We start from the raw sequence: 15,582 nt of genomic DNA on the forward strand, positions 1-15,582 counted from the left end.
GGGAAATTTTCTTTAAGAAGTAGTGTAGAATACAAATTATAATTATTTTCTCAGTAAAGCGTATTTATAATAAAAAACTAAGTGATCAAATACCTAGGATTTCAGTTCACTAAAATTTATCATTAATTTCAGAAAAGCATGGACGCGAAATAAAAATGGAATTATTATTAACGGAAATATTCAGCAGGTAAAAAATATTATAATATTCATTAAAATATGGTTAATGAATCGGTTTTATTTGGAACATAGCAATCCACTGATTAACTAAAAAAATATGCCTTTATAAAGACATAAATCAAGCCTTTTGAGGACAAAAAAATTGGGTTTCAATTCAATGGTGAATTGAAATGCATCATGCATGCATTATGATTAAAGAACAGAATATAAATATCTTCCATTACTGAGAAAGGCAAGCTTTACCTAATAAATATAAAAATTAATGACAAGGCAACAGGCTGACTAATTTCTTGATAATTGGATGGAATACATTGAAAGTCACCAAATCTGTATCTTCTCCACGCAGTATTGGGCTGATATTGTAGATGGTAATTTGTACCAGCCATTGTAACCCCAGTTTCAATTTAATACAAACAAAATACATACATCAAACTGAACAAAAACATACATTATCCAACACCAAAACCCAGAGAGGACAAGTTAATAAGTAATTCCTACAGGAGAGAACAAGAAATTTGCTCATGGCAATATATTTTAGCTAGACAGCCTTCTTCAGAACCACATGTGCAAATAAATAATGGTGCAATGAAGACAAAAATGAAAAACAGTTAAAAGAAAATTGGTAATGAACATAATGACGTAGTAAGCTTCAAGAATGAATGACTGCTTTATTTTCTTCAGCTGTTAAATTAGTCCTTATCACGTAAGAATTTGAGATGGATGTAAATGCATGCATTTTGAAGCAAATAACACCACTGAAGAACTATTATGATGAGACTGAGAGCTTTTGTCACAGAGTAAAGCTGTGCTAGATCATTGATGCAGCAATTACTGCAATTCCTAGAGTAAATTCATGCATGGAATTACTTTCCAGTCATTGTCAAATGAAATTAATTTTCCAGGTTGGGAAATAAGGCTTCCCCAGAGGCATTACATTCCCTGTCACTCCCTAAAGGAATTCTTCACATAACTCTGATAAAAAAACAGTATTTTCCATTTGGGAGATAAATATCAACTACACATACTTCATTAGAACATGCAAATGCATAGTGAACATCTGCTTCTAAAAGCACAGTCAAATACCACAGCATACCCTTCACAAAGATGACAATAACAGTCCAAGAAGACAATTCAACTCTACCAAAACACTAACCTAAAAACATTAGCACAACATCAATTGATTATTGATTAGTATAAGCCACTTCACAATATTTTCTGTCCTACATATCTCACACTGATAAGTCCAACCAAATGCCTGGAGCAAGCACAAAAATATAGCTGCTGTCGGCAGCAAAATGATGTGTCGCTGTACTTTGCAAATTTATATCTGGGCTTCAGTGAATGCTATAATAATGAATAATACGTAATTTTAAAGGAAATTTTATTTTTAATTCTGATTTTTTTGTTTTATGAAAAATTCAAACATGTAGACATGCCAGAGCAGTAAATTACTCCGTGCACCGTAAAATTAGGCATTTTGTCAACTTCATGAACTTTGTAACTCAGCCTCGGGAAAACTACTATGCCTACAGCATTCATCCTCCACAGTAAGTAGCATACACCAATGCAGATTAATAAAATGGCTTTTGATTGTTTTTAGCATGCATATTTTGTTGTAAAATAACGAAAATGTTTAAACAATATCTTGCCCTACAGTTTACCCCAAAAGAAAAAAGAAAATTGATAGCAACACTTCTTAATTTATTTTTTATTTTTCTATTTACACATTTTCGTTATTTTACAACAAAATATGCATTCTAAAAATAATCAAAAGCCATTTTATTAATCTAAATTAATGTTTGCAAATGTGGAAGATGAATGTTGTAGACGTAGTAGTTTTTCCTAGGTTGAGTTACAAAGTTCATGAAGTTGACAAAAAAGCTAATTTTACGGTGTGTGGAGTCATTTATTGCACTGGTGTCTCTTGATTTTTGAATTTTTCATTAAACAATAAATAAATCAGAATTAAAAATATAATTTCCTTTAATACCTAACTCCGAGGAAGGTGGTAATGCCACCGAAAATTCAGTTATTAATGTGAGTTTTTATTCTTTATCTTGTGTGTTCTGTGATACTGCCCATCCTAGGGTTTTTTGCGTTATTTCCTTTAAAATGATGTATTACATATTTATTGTTAAAGCATGCACTTAAGTCCAGATATAAATTTGCAAAGTACAGCAGTACATCATTTTGATGCCGACAGCAAAACAGGAGCAAACTTTCACAAACTAATAAAAGGCCTATCTTTATACATTTTGTACCTCTCTGCCAAGGATTTTCACTATTTCTGGTCTCGGCAAGCCATTCACTGTAGCCAGAGCTACTGAAATGATCAGGGGTGTATAAAAAATACTGATTTTTTTACTTTGACTCAGAGCTCACTTGAGGTGAAAAGTTATGCTGCACAATACACAGAGAGAGGGGAAACAAGTGTCAGCACGGATAAAGGAAATAATATTACAATTTACAATTACAACAATACAATTTTGATTTTATCAATTAATGATTAGGCTGTTAAAAAAAATTCAACCAGGTGGGTGGGCTGGTTAATGTAAAGCCAATCACATTCATTGAATGATATCAGAACATATTCCAAAATTAATGTGTAGGTGGCATACTTATGGAAACAGTGCTTTCTGTACACATTTTATACAACACACCATCCACCTCCACCCAAAAGCCAGATTATACAACATAAATACTAAGCTAATTTCCAAACATTTCACTATTCTTAAGAAAACGTTTGAGTCTTGGTACGTCCATGCATAAGGGTAATAAATCCAAAAAAAAGGTGAACCACAATCAGTGAAATAAGTATAATAAGCTGTACAGTTTTAACGAGGGAAAATTTTCATTTGAAGTCGAGTGCGCTCATGCGAAAGGTCTCTGATCATGCAGAATTTCCATTCCTCTTCAAAGGACATACCTTGCTTATTTTCATCGTTCAGGTTATCTGCATCAGCCACACCCTCTTCAGAAAGGAGCTCCATAGAGCTCCACTTGTTCAGTGAAGCTGAATCACCCAGCTCTGAGAATAGATACAAAACCTTCATTCCATTAGCCACTGAATGAAAAAAATGCGGGTTGCACTAAAGACGAAAGTTTCTATTTCAGTGCTTAACTAATATTGTGAGATGATGCCGGCAAATTAAACAAATGACCTACTCACTAAAGTTAAGAACTTTTCTCAACCTATAAATTATATACAATCAAACATAAAATGCAACAATTCAGGTTAAAATTTCCACTATTTATATCCACCATTCACATGCTCTAGACTAAGGCATACCAAACTGTAACCATTCACATGTTCACTGACAATAAAAATAAAGGTGAAGAAAGTAGCTACAATGCTTACTTAAAGTAGAATTATACTCTTCTCCCTCTACATTATCACTGCTTTGCTACCAATACAGAGTACAGTTTCTTTAACAAATAACTGTATCATACCCAAGAAAGAAAACAAAGGTTAAAAATGACTAGGCTAAAAATAATAGACAATATCTGATTTATTTAATTATATTTGCTTAAAATATAGATGATGCAAAAAAAGATTTCAGCACTGTATCCTTGAGATAAAGAGTTCTTTGAAATTAAACAAATGACAATATTGAGATATTGTGTAGCTCATACTGGGACAGAAAAATGAGTAAAATGTATGTCAAAACTTGCTTTTGTACAAAAACGATTTCCAAAGGAATAAATAATTATGTGCTAAACACGCATCTTTGTAGCAAAAAATAAACTTTTCCATTCCATAACATCTAATAAGTACCATTTATTACTGAATATAAAGCATCAGCCATTCCATAAAATTGAAAGTGATGTGAGTTAAGCCAATACCATCACACACTGGATTATGATATCATCAACAAAACACAAGTAAAAATTGTTTCTCTGAAATGGCAAGGCTATCTTTATCATATCTAAAACCTTCCAACTGAGAATCTTTAGATAAATCTGAATACATGTAATAATTAACAAACAGAAAAGGCTATACAAAGAGGAAATTTTACAACAATAATGTACAAAATTTTTCAGAGGAACACTGATTAACAAATTAACCTTTCCTTTGCAAAGAAATCACCTTACACTCACTTAAAGTAAGTAAGCACACACATTCACAAAGAATTGTGACAAATCCAATACTGAAGATATAAAGCCATTTGAGGAAAATAATCATAATTCAGGCCTAACTTAAAATGATAATGAAAACATAAAGAAAAAAATAGCAATGCCAATTTAGTATTATGTCACAGGGATGGTAAATGTATGTTCTTCTTGTATATGTATATTCTTCATGTAGCAAGGTAAGGAGGAAAACTTAGTTAAAATGTCACAGAAATAGCAAAGCATTTAACCTACTCTTCAAATTCCCACGATTATAGTTGCTCTTCAGGTCACAACATTCATAAAATGTGAAAAGGCTGGAAAATAACCATCACTTACACTGTGAGAGGACTAATGAACGTGAACCATGAAAAGATGAGCCTCAAAATACCATAGGGGCAGGACAATAAGTGATGCAAATGGTCCGCTATTCCTATATCTTACGGTTTATTTTTTCATGCTCCAATTTTGCCAGTTCCATCACAAGATACAAGGTGATTATGTTCCAGTCTTAAGCCTTTTCATTAAATGACAATCACTTGGCAAATAATATTCAACTTCTAAAAGATACTCTTCTTGGAAACTTAGGGATGGCTCTTTCACAAAATATATGAAAAGGAGTTCTAACCAAGCAATGTGTTTTCATGTTTTCTTGATCAATACATACACCTACTTTTTATTCGCCACAAGAATATCTCAAACCAAATCTTTAAACTCAAAATTATTTGCAAAACTTGACTAATCTCAGAAATACACGGCTCCAAGCACTGACATCAACTGTCGATGCAAAATGATGGTTATTTTCATGGTATGCTCCAATCTAAACTAGGCTTTCCCATAGGAATAATAATAGTGCCTGATTGTGCTCTCCACAAACCACAGATTAAAATTTCAATGTTAATATTAGGAATTCTTTTCCAAAGTTTAATCTTTTTTAATCCCAGTAGGTAGCCCAAGTACTCATTATCTCTAGGAACTGCATTAGAAGGGGAAATAAAAAAATTACACGAAGACACTGAAAAAACACCATCAAGCCCAGTAAATATGAATTCTTTTTCCAACACTTTCCACACTTTGAATAAGTACGTACCCTTAATGACAGGGATAACCAACCCAGCTGGCCAATATCACCAGCAAGGAGGTCAGAGAAGATTGAGTTAGAGAGAGCCACAAAAAGAATGAAGAAAAAAAGAGAGAAACAAGACAGAATCAGCAATTAACCTGACACATGCTTCTTGTAATGATAACAAATCTAAGTAACACCTGAACCAAAAGGTTACTCACTATGCCTCTGGCTCATGGCTTGTTAAACTCCCACATCACCTCAAGGGTTAAAATTGAGCAACTAGTGAGTTTAAACAGTATATACAATACTCCTACCACAGTTGCACATGAGTGATAATGGAAAAGAACACCACATCATTGACTGATGTGCTGCCCTCCAGTGGATGAACACCATATTGTCATAAAAACAATAGAATTCAATTACGTACAAAAATGAACAGCACAACCGCATAATTTATCAGAGTACCCCTCCAAAAAACCTCATATGCATTTAGTATGGTTCAAAATACTGGTAATAGTTCACCACTGACTCCACTGAAACAACACAGTGGCAATGCTATATTTTAACAATGCTTTAAGCTCAAACTTTAGAAGTGTAGCTAATACTGATATATTTACATTGATATATAATCCCTCAAAATGTATATAAATAGGTAAACATTACTAATACCTTTCCACTTAATTTTTGTTAACACCAAGAAGATACCCATGATTCACAATCATTAAGGCTAAAGGATGCAATCTGACTTATCCAGTATTAATTGAGATGTGATGGCTTCATGGAATGAAAACATGCTCTACAAGCTAATGAACGTATTTTAATATGAAAGTTTTCATAACATATCTAATTTTCAGTACAGATATGTAGTCATATAAAGCCATATTTTCTACTAGTAAAAAATACTATGTTTCTCTGCACTAAAGTCATTGTACATTCACTACTCAACTGCATGATAAATCACCAAAGTTCCAGAATGTAATGCGCAACATAAATTAAATCAAGAGTAATTAATGATAATATTTACAATCTCCACTCAAGAGAGGATGATGAGTAGATAGATGAAGCTAATTAGTATGTACACAGTTGATGCCATTTCTGCCAATATGGTAAGTAGACTCCACTCTATCCTAGGTTTTCATCAATGTGGAACTAATTTACAAGAACACATTAATGTAAGTTTCCTCGGACTTAGATCCTGCAACCAAGCAGGTCAGCAAACAAAAATTATAAAATGACTGCCTTGATATTTTGGGTCCACCAGCAAGTAGGTAAAAAAATGTCAGTGAGAGATCATAAGTGATTAAGGCATGAATGATACAGGGGAAAATATTAGAAACATGTATGATAAAATGGCAGCTGACTAAAATTTGGATGTAATCCAAGGTGACAAAGGATAAAAATACTTTAAAAGGTATTTAATACTTATAAACAGTATCATGCTCACAAACAGACCTCTGAGTGAGAGAAAAGATAGAAATAATAATCATCAATAAGTGGAACATTTACGATAATGAAATTGAATACATGTACCTATGCAATTCACAAAGCAATGAAAAGATGCAAAAATTTGCTGCACACAAGGATAAAGCATCATTTTCCATTGAAAATGTATTACTTTCCTAACTTGACTAATGGATTTTCAACACTTTTTCGACGGTTTACAAAATCAAATAAATGGGAGATATGTACTAACAAAATCAGGATGCAATATTAATAAATGGAGGAAGTACTTTATAAAAATAATCAATTTGAAGATAGATAACAGGTTGCATACATATTCACTTCAAATTAATTATTAAGAAAACAGGTTAATAAGCCTTTGAAGCTCCATTTTACAATGTGCTAGAATGAAATTTTGGTGATTTTCAGCACACTGCTCTCATGGTATTGACCATAGGCATGCCCATCGTATCATCATCAAATGCAGAAAAACGGCCAAATGCCTCACTGATTAAACCTATGAAATCTTAAAATATGATATATGGCATGCACACTCAAGCATTAATGTGAAATAATTCCAAAGAATATGCAGAAAACTTGTGCCATTACAATGAGTGATATTAATAATTGACATTGGTGATTGATAATCACTCACTTAATGCACCAGGCAGTCACAAACTAGTATGGTGATCAGTGCATTCTGAACAATCACCAATTACTGTATAATACAAAAGTTCCAATCAAAAACAAATACAGCAGTAATAAAATAATACAGTAATTAAATGATAAAAAATAATTATACTAACACAGAAGAGTAAAAAAACATTAAAACGAAGCAATAGAACCATTATTGGATACGGTGAGATGGGGATTTTTAAATAAATTATACCATGATTTTCATTTTTGATATACATATACACAATCAATCCCTCTTTCTTCAGACAGTAAGAATTAAAACAGCCAAGCTTCAATGACAAGGGTTCATAATTACTTGGCTAAGATAAAATGATTTTGAAGTCTATTCACTCAACATAACATATTTTATGCAACCATTGTTCACATGAGCTCTAACAGTATGGGACTATATGACTTCACAACAGAGCATGTGCACGCTCCATTTCGTCTATTTCAACCATACATGCTAAAAACCATACAGGAAAAAAAGTTTGTCAACACAGCATGAGATGATCACTGGAACATCAATGCATGTACGACAGACTTTTGTCAAGGAAATTGAAAGAATTGCCAACTCAGTAAATATCATCGACATCATTTAAAAATTCACCTTCTGAATGACCATTTTGGATCTACAACTATGAGCACAGCTATAAAATTTCTATGCTGCAGGTTAAGGAATACAAGCAGCCATAGGGGCTTTTCTTCTAATGCGACAGAATTTCATAACAAAGCACTATGGATATTTAAGTATAAAGGGTATGACAAAATATAATAGGCCTATTTCACCTTGCCCTGGTAAGCAAGGACAAACTTCATGAGTTACTTTAATGAGTAAGAAATACATATAAAATATAACCACAAATCCATTAAATTGTAGGGAAGAAATTCAGCCTTAAACTTGCACAGTAAAAAAATAATTTTATTGCACAGAATTAATTTTTCATGCACATTACTTTGGCCATTTTTAATAAATTATCGAGACTGTGAAATGTATAAACACCATTAACACGACAAAAATAAAGAGATATTACTATTTATTTTGGACTTAAGAAAATAACTATTTTCCAAAACAAAACTCTTCCCAAGAAGGCCATGCGCAAAATATTTTTTAAAGGAGCATTTTCATAATTAAACACTATTGTCAACCTGGATTACTGACTGATCGATGGAGATTTGGGGGGATGAAGCCTTTTAGCAACACATAAATGTTAAAACAGCAGTACGAAGTGATGATTGTGTGAGGACTAATTACCAATACATCATGTGATCATGACCAGATTCTGTGCCCGAATAAAAATCAAATGAATTCACACAAACGGATGAAATATGCCAAAAAAACAATTATATTATTTTCAAGACTCTACACATTGATGAATGTCACTACACTGGTATTTGGTAGCACACTGGTGATATTTTATCACAAAGGGAGTAATTGGCTTAGTAGCCTCGACCATTTGCACACTACAAGGGCAAATGAAAATTCTTCTAGATTCATCCTTTTTCATTATTCTTTGGGAAACTACATCTGATAAATAGGCAAGAGAGCGAAGCATATCTTCTCTGAAAATGGCATATCTCCAACTTGAATCCCGCAAAAAGTAAAGTCTTGATCATTCAACTGAATATACTATCAAAAATTCATAACCAATCTTGATGGAAATTTTAAAAAATGATTCTAGACTTTCGCAAAAAAGTTTGAATATTTTTTTCTTAAAATGAAAATGAATAACATAAGAATTTATTGATCTCTTTGATTACATTTAAAAATACCTCCAATGATCCACACAGGCTCTAATAGCACTGTCACAGTTACTTTAATCAATAAAGCATTATGTAGCATCTAGCACTTAGAGTAAAACAAAATTACATAAAAAAGCTTGAGTTGAGCAAGGCATTTATTCTTAAGGTTTTTAAGCGCAACCCCTTATCTTGAATGGGTCATCTCACGCTTATGCAATCAGTAAACTGACTCACCCCTATTAACTTGTCGTACTTTGTTTCCAGGAGCTGTCCGGAAGAAATGCATAGCATAAAAATACACTCTCACACAATTTATAATTGAACTTCAATTTATTCCTAAATGAGTCGTCCTTTTAACACCTATTTTACACATCCTAACCTATATTTTACAAAGATTTAAAATACCTGGATGGCATAATTTCTGACCTTAATAATTATAAAATAGATTGACCAATCTAAATTAGCCTAACTACCCTTCACAGGGAAACAGATAAGGTGATTGCAGGTTTCTTATGAGTGTACTGTAGCGAGTAATATGATCTTTTTAATTATGCTGTTGAACTTCTGAGGAGGACTTAATTGTAAAAAAATACCCACATAAGAATTTATGAAAAATCTAGGTAAAAAAATGCAGTGTTTTCCAATTAAATATCGGAAATAGAAGTGATGAGGAAGTTACAAATATAAGGGTGAGGAGGTAATGAGGATGACTGAAATCATCATTACCAGAAAAAGACTGAAAATAAGGACTAAGACAGAAGATAAGGATGATATGTAGGGGAGGGAGGTGAAAGTACAAATTTACATACGTAATATTAAAATTCAAAATCATGAGTATATAATCAAGAAGCTGTATACTTATTGGATAAGGCTGATTGTATAGACAACAGATGAGTTATAAATATTATTACACCGCATTGAGGGCACTTTGTGGTAGACAGTTTGGTGAATGTTTACACAAGCATCAATGTTAAAATTACATAGTGTCATTCACAGTTCCTTCAAATATTTGAATTAATGATTAGAGTTCATTGCAAGATAAAAATTCTAGTTCAAATATGTGTTCATGATATACATACAAAATGATATCCCTTAAAATATTTAAAAAAATTAATTTTCCAGTCAAGGTAATCAAGACTCTACTGCAAACGGATTCAAGGACAGACTGCCTCAAATTTTATCATCTAATTGAACAACAGAATCAGTTTTAAATCCTTTCATAAGATCCACGACTACATCCTCAGTCATAGATAGGAGGCTATAGAAACTTCAGCATGTTTTTTTTAACATTGCACATATTAATTCTCCAATACAGAATAAAATGAGAGTGAATAACATTAATTATAATATCTCATCCTATGCATTACTGCGACAAAATCTCCCAACACTAGGTTATTCATGTGATTGCTACGGTTACAATTGGCAAAGAATTCAAGTGAACAAGAATTCCTATAAATTCTCCTACATTTAAATATTTTGAGATCATTAGATCACACATTTCAATATTTCCAAAAAATTAACGTTACAAGCCACCATTGTTGACGTAGGTAATGACAGCCATTGAGTGGAAAGATCAATTGCAACCCATACTGAAAATTTTTGTAGATGAATGCACTGCCTGGTTTGGATCTGATTTGGAACAGGATTACAGGATAAAACCAGAACCATATGAGAATTCGTAATAGGAATTGTAATAAATTGCCACATCTGGACCTAATATTGGTGCAAAAAAGGTAGAATGCTGAACTTCTAGCGTTTGCACAAAATTCTGCCGAAGGTCCACAAGGTCGAGTTGTATATTGTTTTACTCATTGCTTATTCGACTACAACAATCAATCATTAAACATTGCTTGAACATAAACCTTTAGCTTCTATGGTCGAAAGAGTGAAGAAGAAAAGGCGAAACACTATGAGAACGGCAAAATGGTCGTCTTCCCTATCAATTGTCATGGGCAAAATATTTGATTGGTGCATTTCATTGTATATTTTATAGACAGAACAACATTTTCGCATTACAAATAACTTTTTAAAATTAAATTTTACCGATTCTTTGATTTTTAAATGGCCCTACGGTAGATTTCAACTTCCGAGGTGTAGAAGAGTAAATGAATGTCAAAGTTACAAATGCTTTATAAAAAAAATATTTCCAATCTTTTCATTTAAGGAAATGTTGATATTACTCCTACTACTTAAAATAACCCACAAAGACGACAATCGCCATTTTGATAGCGTGCATTTCCACGGGGCGATTTTTTTGTTTTTGTGGTATATTTTAAGTAAGAGGAACAATGTAAACATTTCCTTACATGAGAAGTTTATAAATATTTTTTACATAAGGCATAGGTAACTTCAATATTCATATGCTCTAATACATCTCGGAAGTTGAAATTTACCTTTTGGCCATTTTAAAAATTATGGAATGGGTAAAATTTTATTTTAAAAAGCTCTTTGTCATGCAAAGATGCTGTTCTCTCTATAAAACATACAATCAAATATTTTGCCGTTGACGAGACGAAGAAGACAACCATTTCACTGTTTTCATTGATTTTCGTGTGTTCTTCTTTACTCTTTTGACTGTAGAAGCTAAACGTTTACTTTCAAACAATATTTAATGATTCACTGTTGTAGTCGAATAAACAATGAGTAAAACGATATATGACACGACCTCACGGAGCTCCGGGAGAATTTCATACAAGTGCTTAAAGTTCCACGTTATACCTTTTTTGCAGCGATAGTAGTGGTCTGGGAATGGCACTAAATCCATTAAAATTTTTCTAGAAATGCTCATGATGGACATGTCCAATCTCCATTGACACTTTGAGGGTGGTCTGCTTCAAAGGGGTGCCATCACTCCTGGTGGGACATCATTCAATACTATTAAAAATCTGTCAGTTAAATTCTGCTCATTGGGTTGATTAATATTTTAAATTCTTCTTCTTTTAGGATAGGTTGGATGAATTAAATTAAATTTTCTGTTTCACTCAGGTGGAAAAATTTTAAATTTTAAAGTCAGAGGCGTAATATTACGTATTTAAGCTTTTTAGTGTGAAGTGATGCAATTTTATTAAGTATGTACAACTTAGGCAAATGTAAGGTGGATGACAGCAGATTGACCAGAGTACCCTTAACTCATTTAACTTCTTGCATATATGGTATCAAAATACACTGAAGTTATGCAGAAAATACCTCCCTGAATTTTCATTGGATGGCATTGAAACTGCTTAAACCTCCTTTCAAACTAAAAATATTTTTAAATACACATGTTTATTTTTACTGTCTGCCTTCTCACATTCAACTCTACCGCTACTGCATGATAAAAGCAGGCCTATGCAAAAGGAATAGAGCACACACTCACTATACCTCGAGAGGCATTCATTTTGTCTACTTGGTACCTTTAAAATATATATGTACATCCTTTCGAAACCTTCACTATCACATACACTAACATTAAGGAACTTCTATTGTGAAAGAAATCAACCAAATATATCTACACATATGATTAGTAACTCTACAATTGACAGTTACAGCAATAAAAAATCCAAAAAGACAAAAATTATTTTTTAATGGTCAATCCAGCTTTAGTTTGTTTAAAATTATGCATGGATGAATGAAATTAGATGTTTTTTTCAATTCTGATGACCATAAATCATTTAATGGTATGATCTAGGTCCATACAAAATTTATGTCTACCATACGGGGAATCAAGAAATGCCAGAGGCAAATTAAAGTCTTCGTTTTAACGGGGCTATCCGTAAAAACTTCATCCTGAAGGGTATACAACACTCTGCGCAGAAATATAATTTATGTATTTCCCTCCAATATTTAAAGAAATTGGAAGAGATGACCATTAAGCTTAAGTTCTCTCCACTTCCATAACCTAACGTGAGCAGCGATGAGACTTATAGGATATAAAGGGCCTTTTTGGGAATGAATATCACTCCAACTCATCTTATTGGTCACCCACTTTCTGCCTTTCAGTTAAGAAAATAACCTCTCCCACTTGTGATTACGGCGTCTACCCGACCTTTGGCACAAAGACTGAGCTCGATAAACATCCCGTCATTGAATGTGATAGCAGTAAGAGTAAAGCCTCCTCTGACGCTCGTATTCTCTGAGATGGCCCGGGTAATATTTAGGGAAATCTTTCCCGTTTGCTAGACATGTCCAAGATAATTCACGCTATCACACCTGCCTTGCAATCTCAAAACATCGCAAAATGCACAAACACGGTTCTTAACTCCGCAATAAAGCCATCGCCGTCCACTTTAGAGAAGTTTTACCGTTCGTAAGTGATTTCCATCACCGTCTTGGAGTAAAGATCATTGCCCTTGGGACTCATCAAACAAAGAAAAAGCGAGAAGAAGTAGAAATTCATGGATATTGCGCAAGTTTTAGTTTTTCAAGAGCATCAAAAGAATAAATGGTATTCCTTAGATTGGTGACCTCACTACATCGGTCTTAGCAATGCAGAGAACACATAAAAATCACTAGTACATTCAAATCTAAATCCGAATCCTTACGGGCGTCCCCCGTCGATGATTTTATAGATGGCGCTCAGGGAGGGAAAAATCCACGCTGATAATTTTTTTTCATTACGGCGGTTCCGCTATATGTAAAATGCGGCCATTAAATGCAATCGCTTGTGCTTGCATTTTACACACGTCGAGACATGAGTAACGGTTGGTTATTAATCGCGTGCTGCTTATGAATGGAAAATGAGACAACTTGGAAATCTAGCGAATAATGATTTACGTTCTATCATAAACTCCTGAATTTGGTGTCATAGTTAGAAAAAAATAATGACCACGTCAAATTGCCTCATCCCTAGGACCGTCCATCGAATGAAAATTAGCGGGAGTAAAATACGAATACAAACTGTTGACGCCGCGTTATTCACAATTTATGACAATTTAACACAACATCGAACACCCCCTAAAGGCCGTTTTACACGGTACACGGAATTGCGCAGGCTAGAGCTGCATTTATTTCTAAAATGGCGCGGAATTGCGCGAATGCATGGACGAAATTAGAACGGGGGCTATTTTGCCGTCTCGCATCCACGCATTCTCGCATGTGTTCTAGCAATTCACCGCTTTACACGACGCAATTTTGATTGCGCCTTCGCACGTACGCCAGATTGCGCAATTCCGTGTACCGTGTAAAACGGCCTTAACAACATTTAAATTTAGCAATATGATTCCTGGGCTGTTGAGTAGGTCTGCTCAGAGGGGTATAAGATAGGCAGTTTGCGTCTCTAAGACCTCCAAATCGTTCTCAGCGTTCATGAAGGTAAATGACGCGTGAGGAATGAGATAAAATTGTGCCGAGTAGGTACTTAAATACCCCAAGTTGGCCCACTTCGAATGACAATCCAATTGAGCTAAAGCTCCACTACGTGCTTTCCCTGCAAGGTGAATGGTACAGACATGGGAATTCTATTTCCGAAAGCACGCCATCTCGAAAGTCGCTATTAATAATTATCTATTGAAAAAACACACATAAGTATAGCCTTGAAATCCATCTAGCTAAGGTACCGTTAAGCTCTGAAACAGTGCTGACACTTTGGTGCGGCAAACATTATGAGTGGACTGATCAATGAACACTTTTTGTTTGCGTGTTTTCAACCACGTCAGGAATTCAGGCCTCAAGTGTATACACATACAAGAGCGTTCAAGGTGGCTGCGCAGACACCAAATGCTTAAGCCAACAACGAAACTCCAAATTCAGTATTGTCGCAGAATTGTAAATAGATTTTATAAAAATACTTCTCAATCCTCGTGAGTATTTAATTAATGGAAATAAAATTCCCGGTCGAAGTAAACAACACGAATACAAGCTATCTTCACTGCAGCCAATCAGACCCGCTACGAGTTATCTTACTTCGCTATTTCCATCTCGGTCTCATTCGCAGAAACCGATAATCGCTTGTGTATACATTTCCTCTGCCAACGAAACCCTGTTAACCATAGTGAGAAAAGAGAAATACTGCCGAAAACGGCCTCGTGGGCGTCTCCTCGAAGCTATGCTAACTGAGGGGAGACCAAGAAAATGAAAGGGTACATGAGATGAAAAAATCTGCGAGGTAAGTGACCAAGTCAATGCACCCATGAGGATGAGGGCAGGGTGATATCATTTAATCGTAGATCAAGGAACCTGATCGAAGACGGAAGACAGGATGTGTGACGGATATACCTGGAAGTTAGATTCTGACCTGAAATTGCGGAAACCTTACCTTCTAATACTGCCAGGGAAGATATGGTGACATTAGGGGTTCTCGGCTGGTGACAAAATTTGAGGACCCTCATTTTATCTTTGAAAAGAATCAAGGTAACAGAAAAAATCTGGAGGACCCTACACGAACACCGAGCACG

General features: G+C 34.2%; 1 protein-coding gene across 9 annotated transcripts in view; it reads right to left on the reverse strand.

Annotated features, from left to right (window-relative positions):
- Positions 1 to 15,582, reverse strand: part of LOC124159116 (protein retinal degeneration B) — a 274,532-nt gene that overhangs the window by 30,192 nt on the left and 228,758 nt on the right. For 6 of the 9 annotated variants that reach the window (XM_046534679.1, XM_046534683.1, XM_046534673.1 and 3 more), the window contains 2 exons: positions 5,378 to 5,404; positions 3,104 to 3,205 (listed from right to left, as the gene is read on the reverse strand). The exons of 1 other annotated variant lie outside the window; for it this stretch is intronic. In XM_046534679.1, coding sequence (XP_046390635.1) covers positions 3,104 to 3,205; positions 5,378 to 5,404 — 129 coding nt within the window. Of the gene's footprint in view, positions 1 to 3,103; positions 3,206 to 5,377; positions 5,405 to 9,445; positions 9,479 to 15,582 lie in introns of all 9 variants that reach the window. 2 more of the 9 variants (XM_046534680.1, XM_046534681.1) reach the window with 2 other exon arrangements.

The sequence above is a fragment of the Ischnura elegans genome, chromosome 5, assembly GCF_921293095.1.
Source record: "Ischnura elegans chromosome 5, ioIscEleg1.1, whole genome shotgun sequence".
Classification (NCBI taxonomy): domain Eukaryota; kingdom Metazoa; phylum Arthropoda; class Insecta; order Odonata; family Coenagrionidae; genus Ischnura; species Ischnura elegans.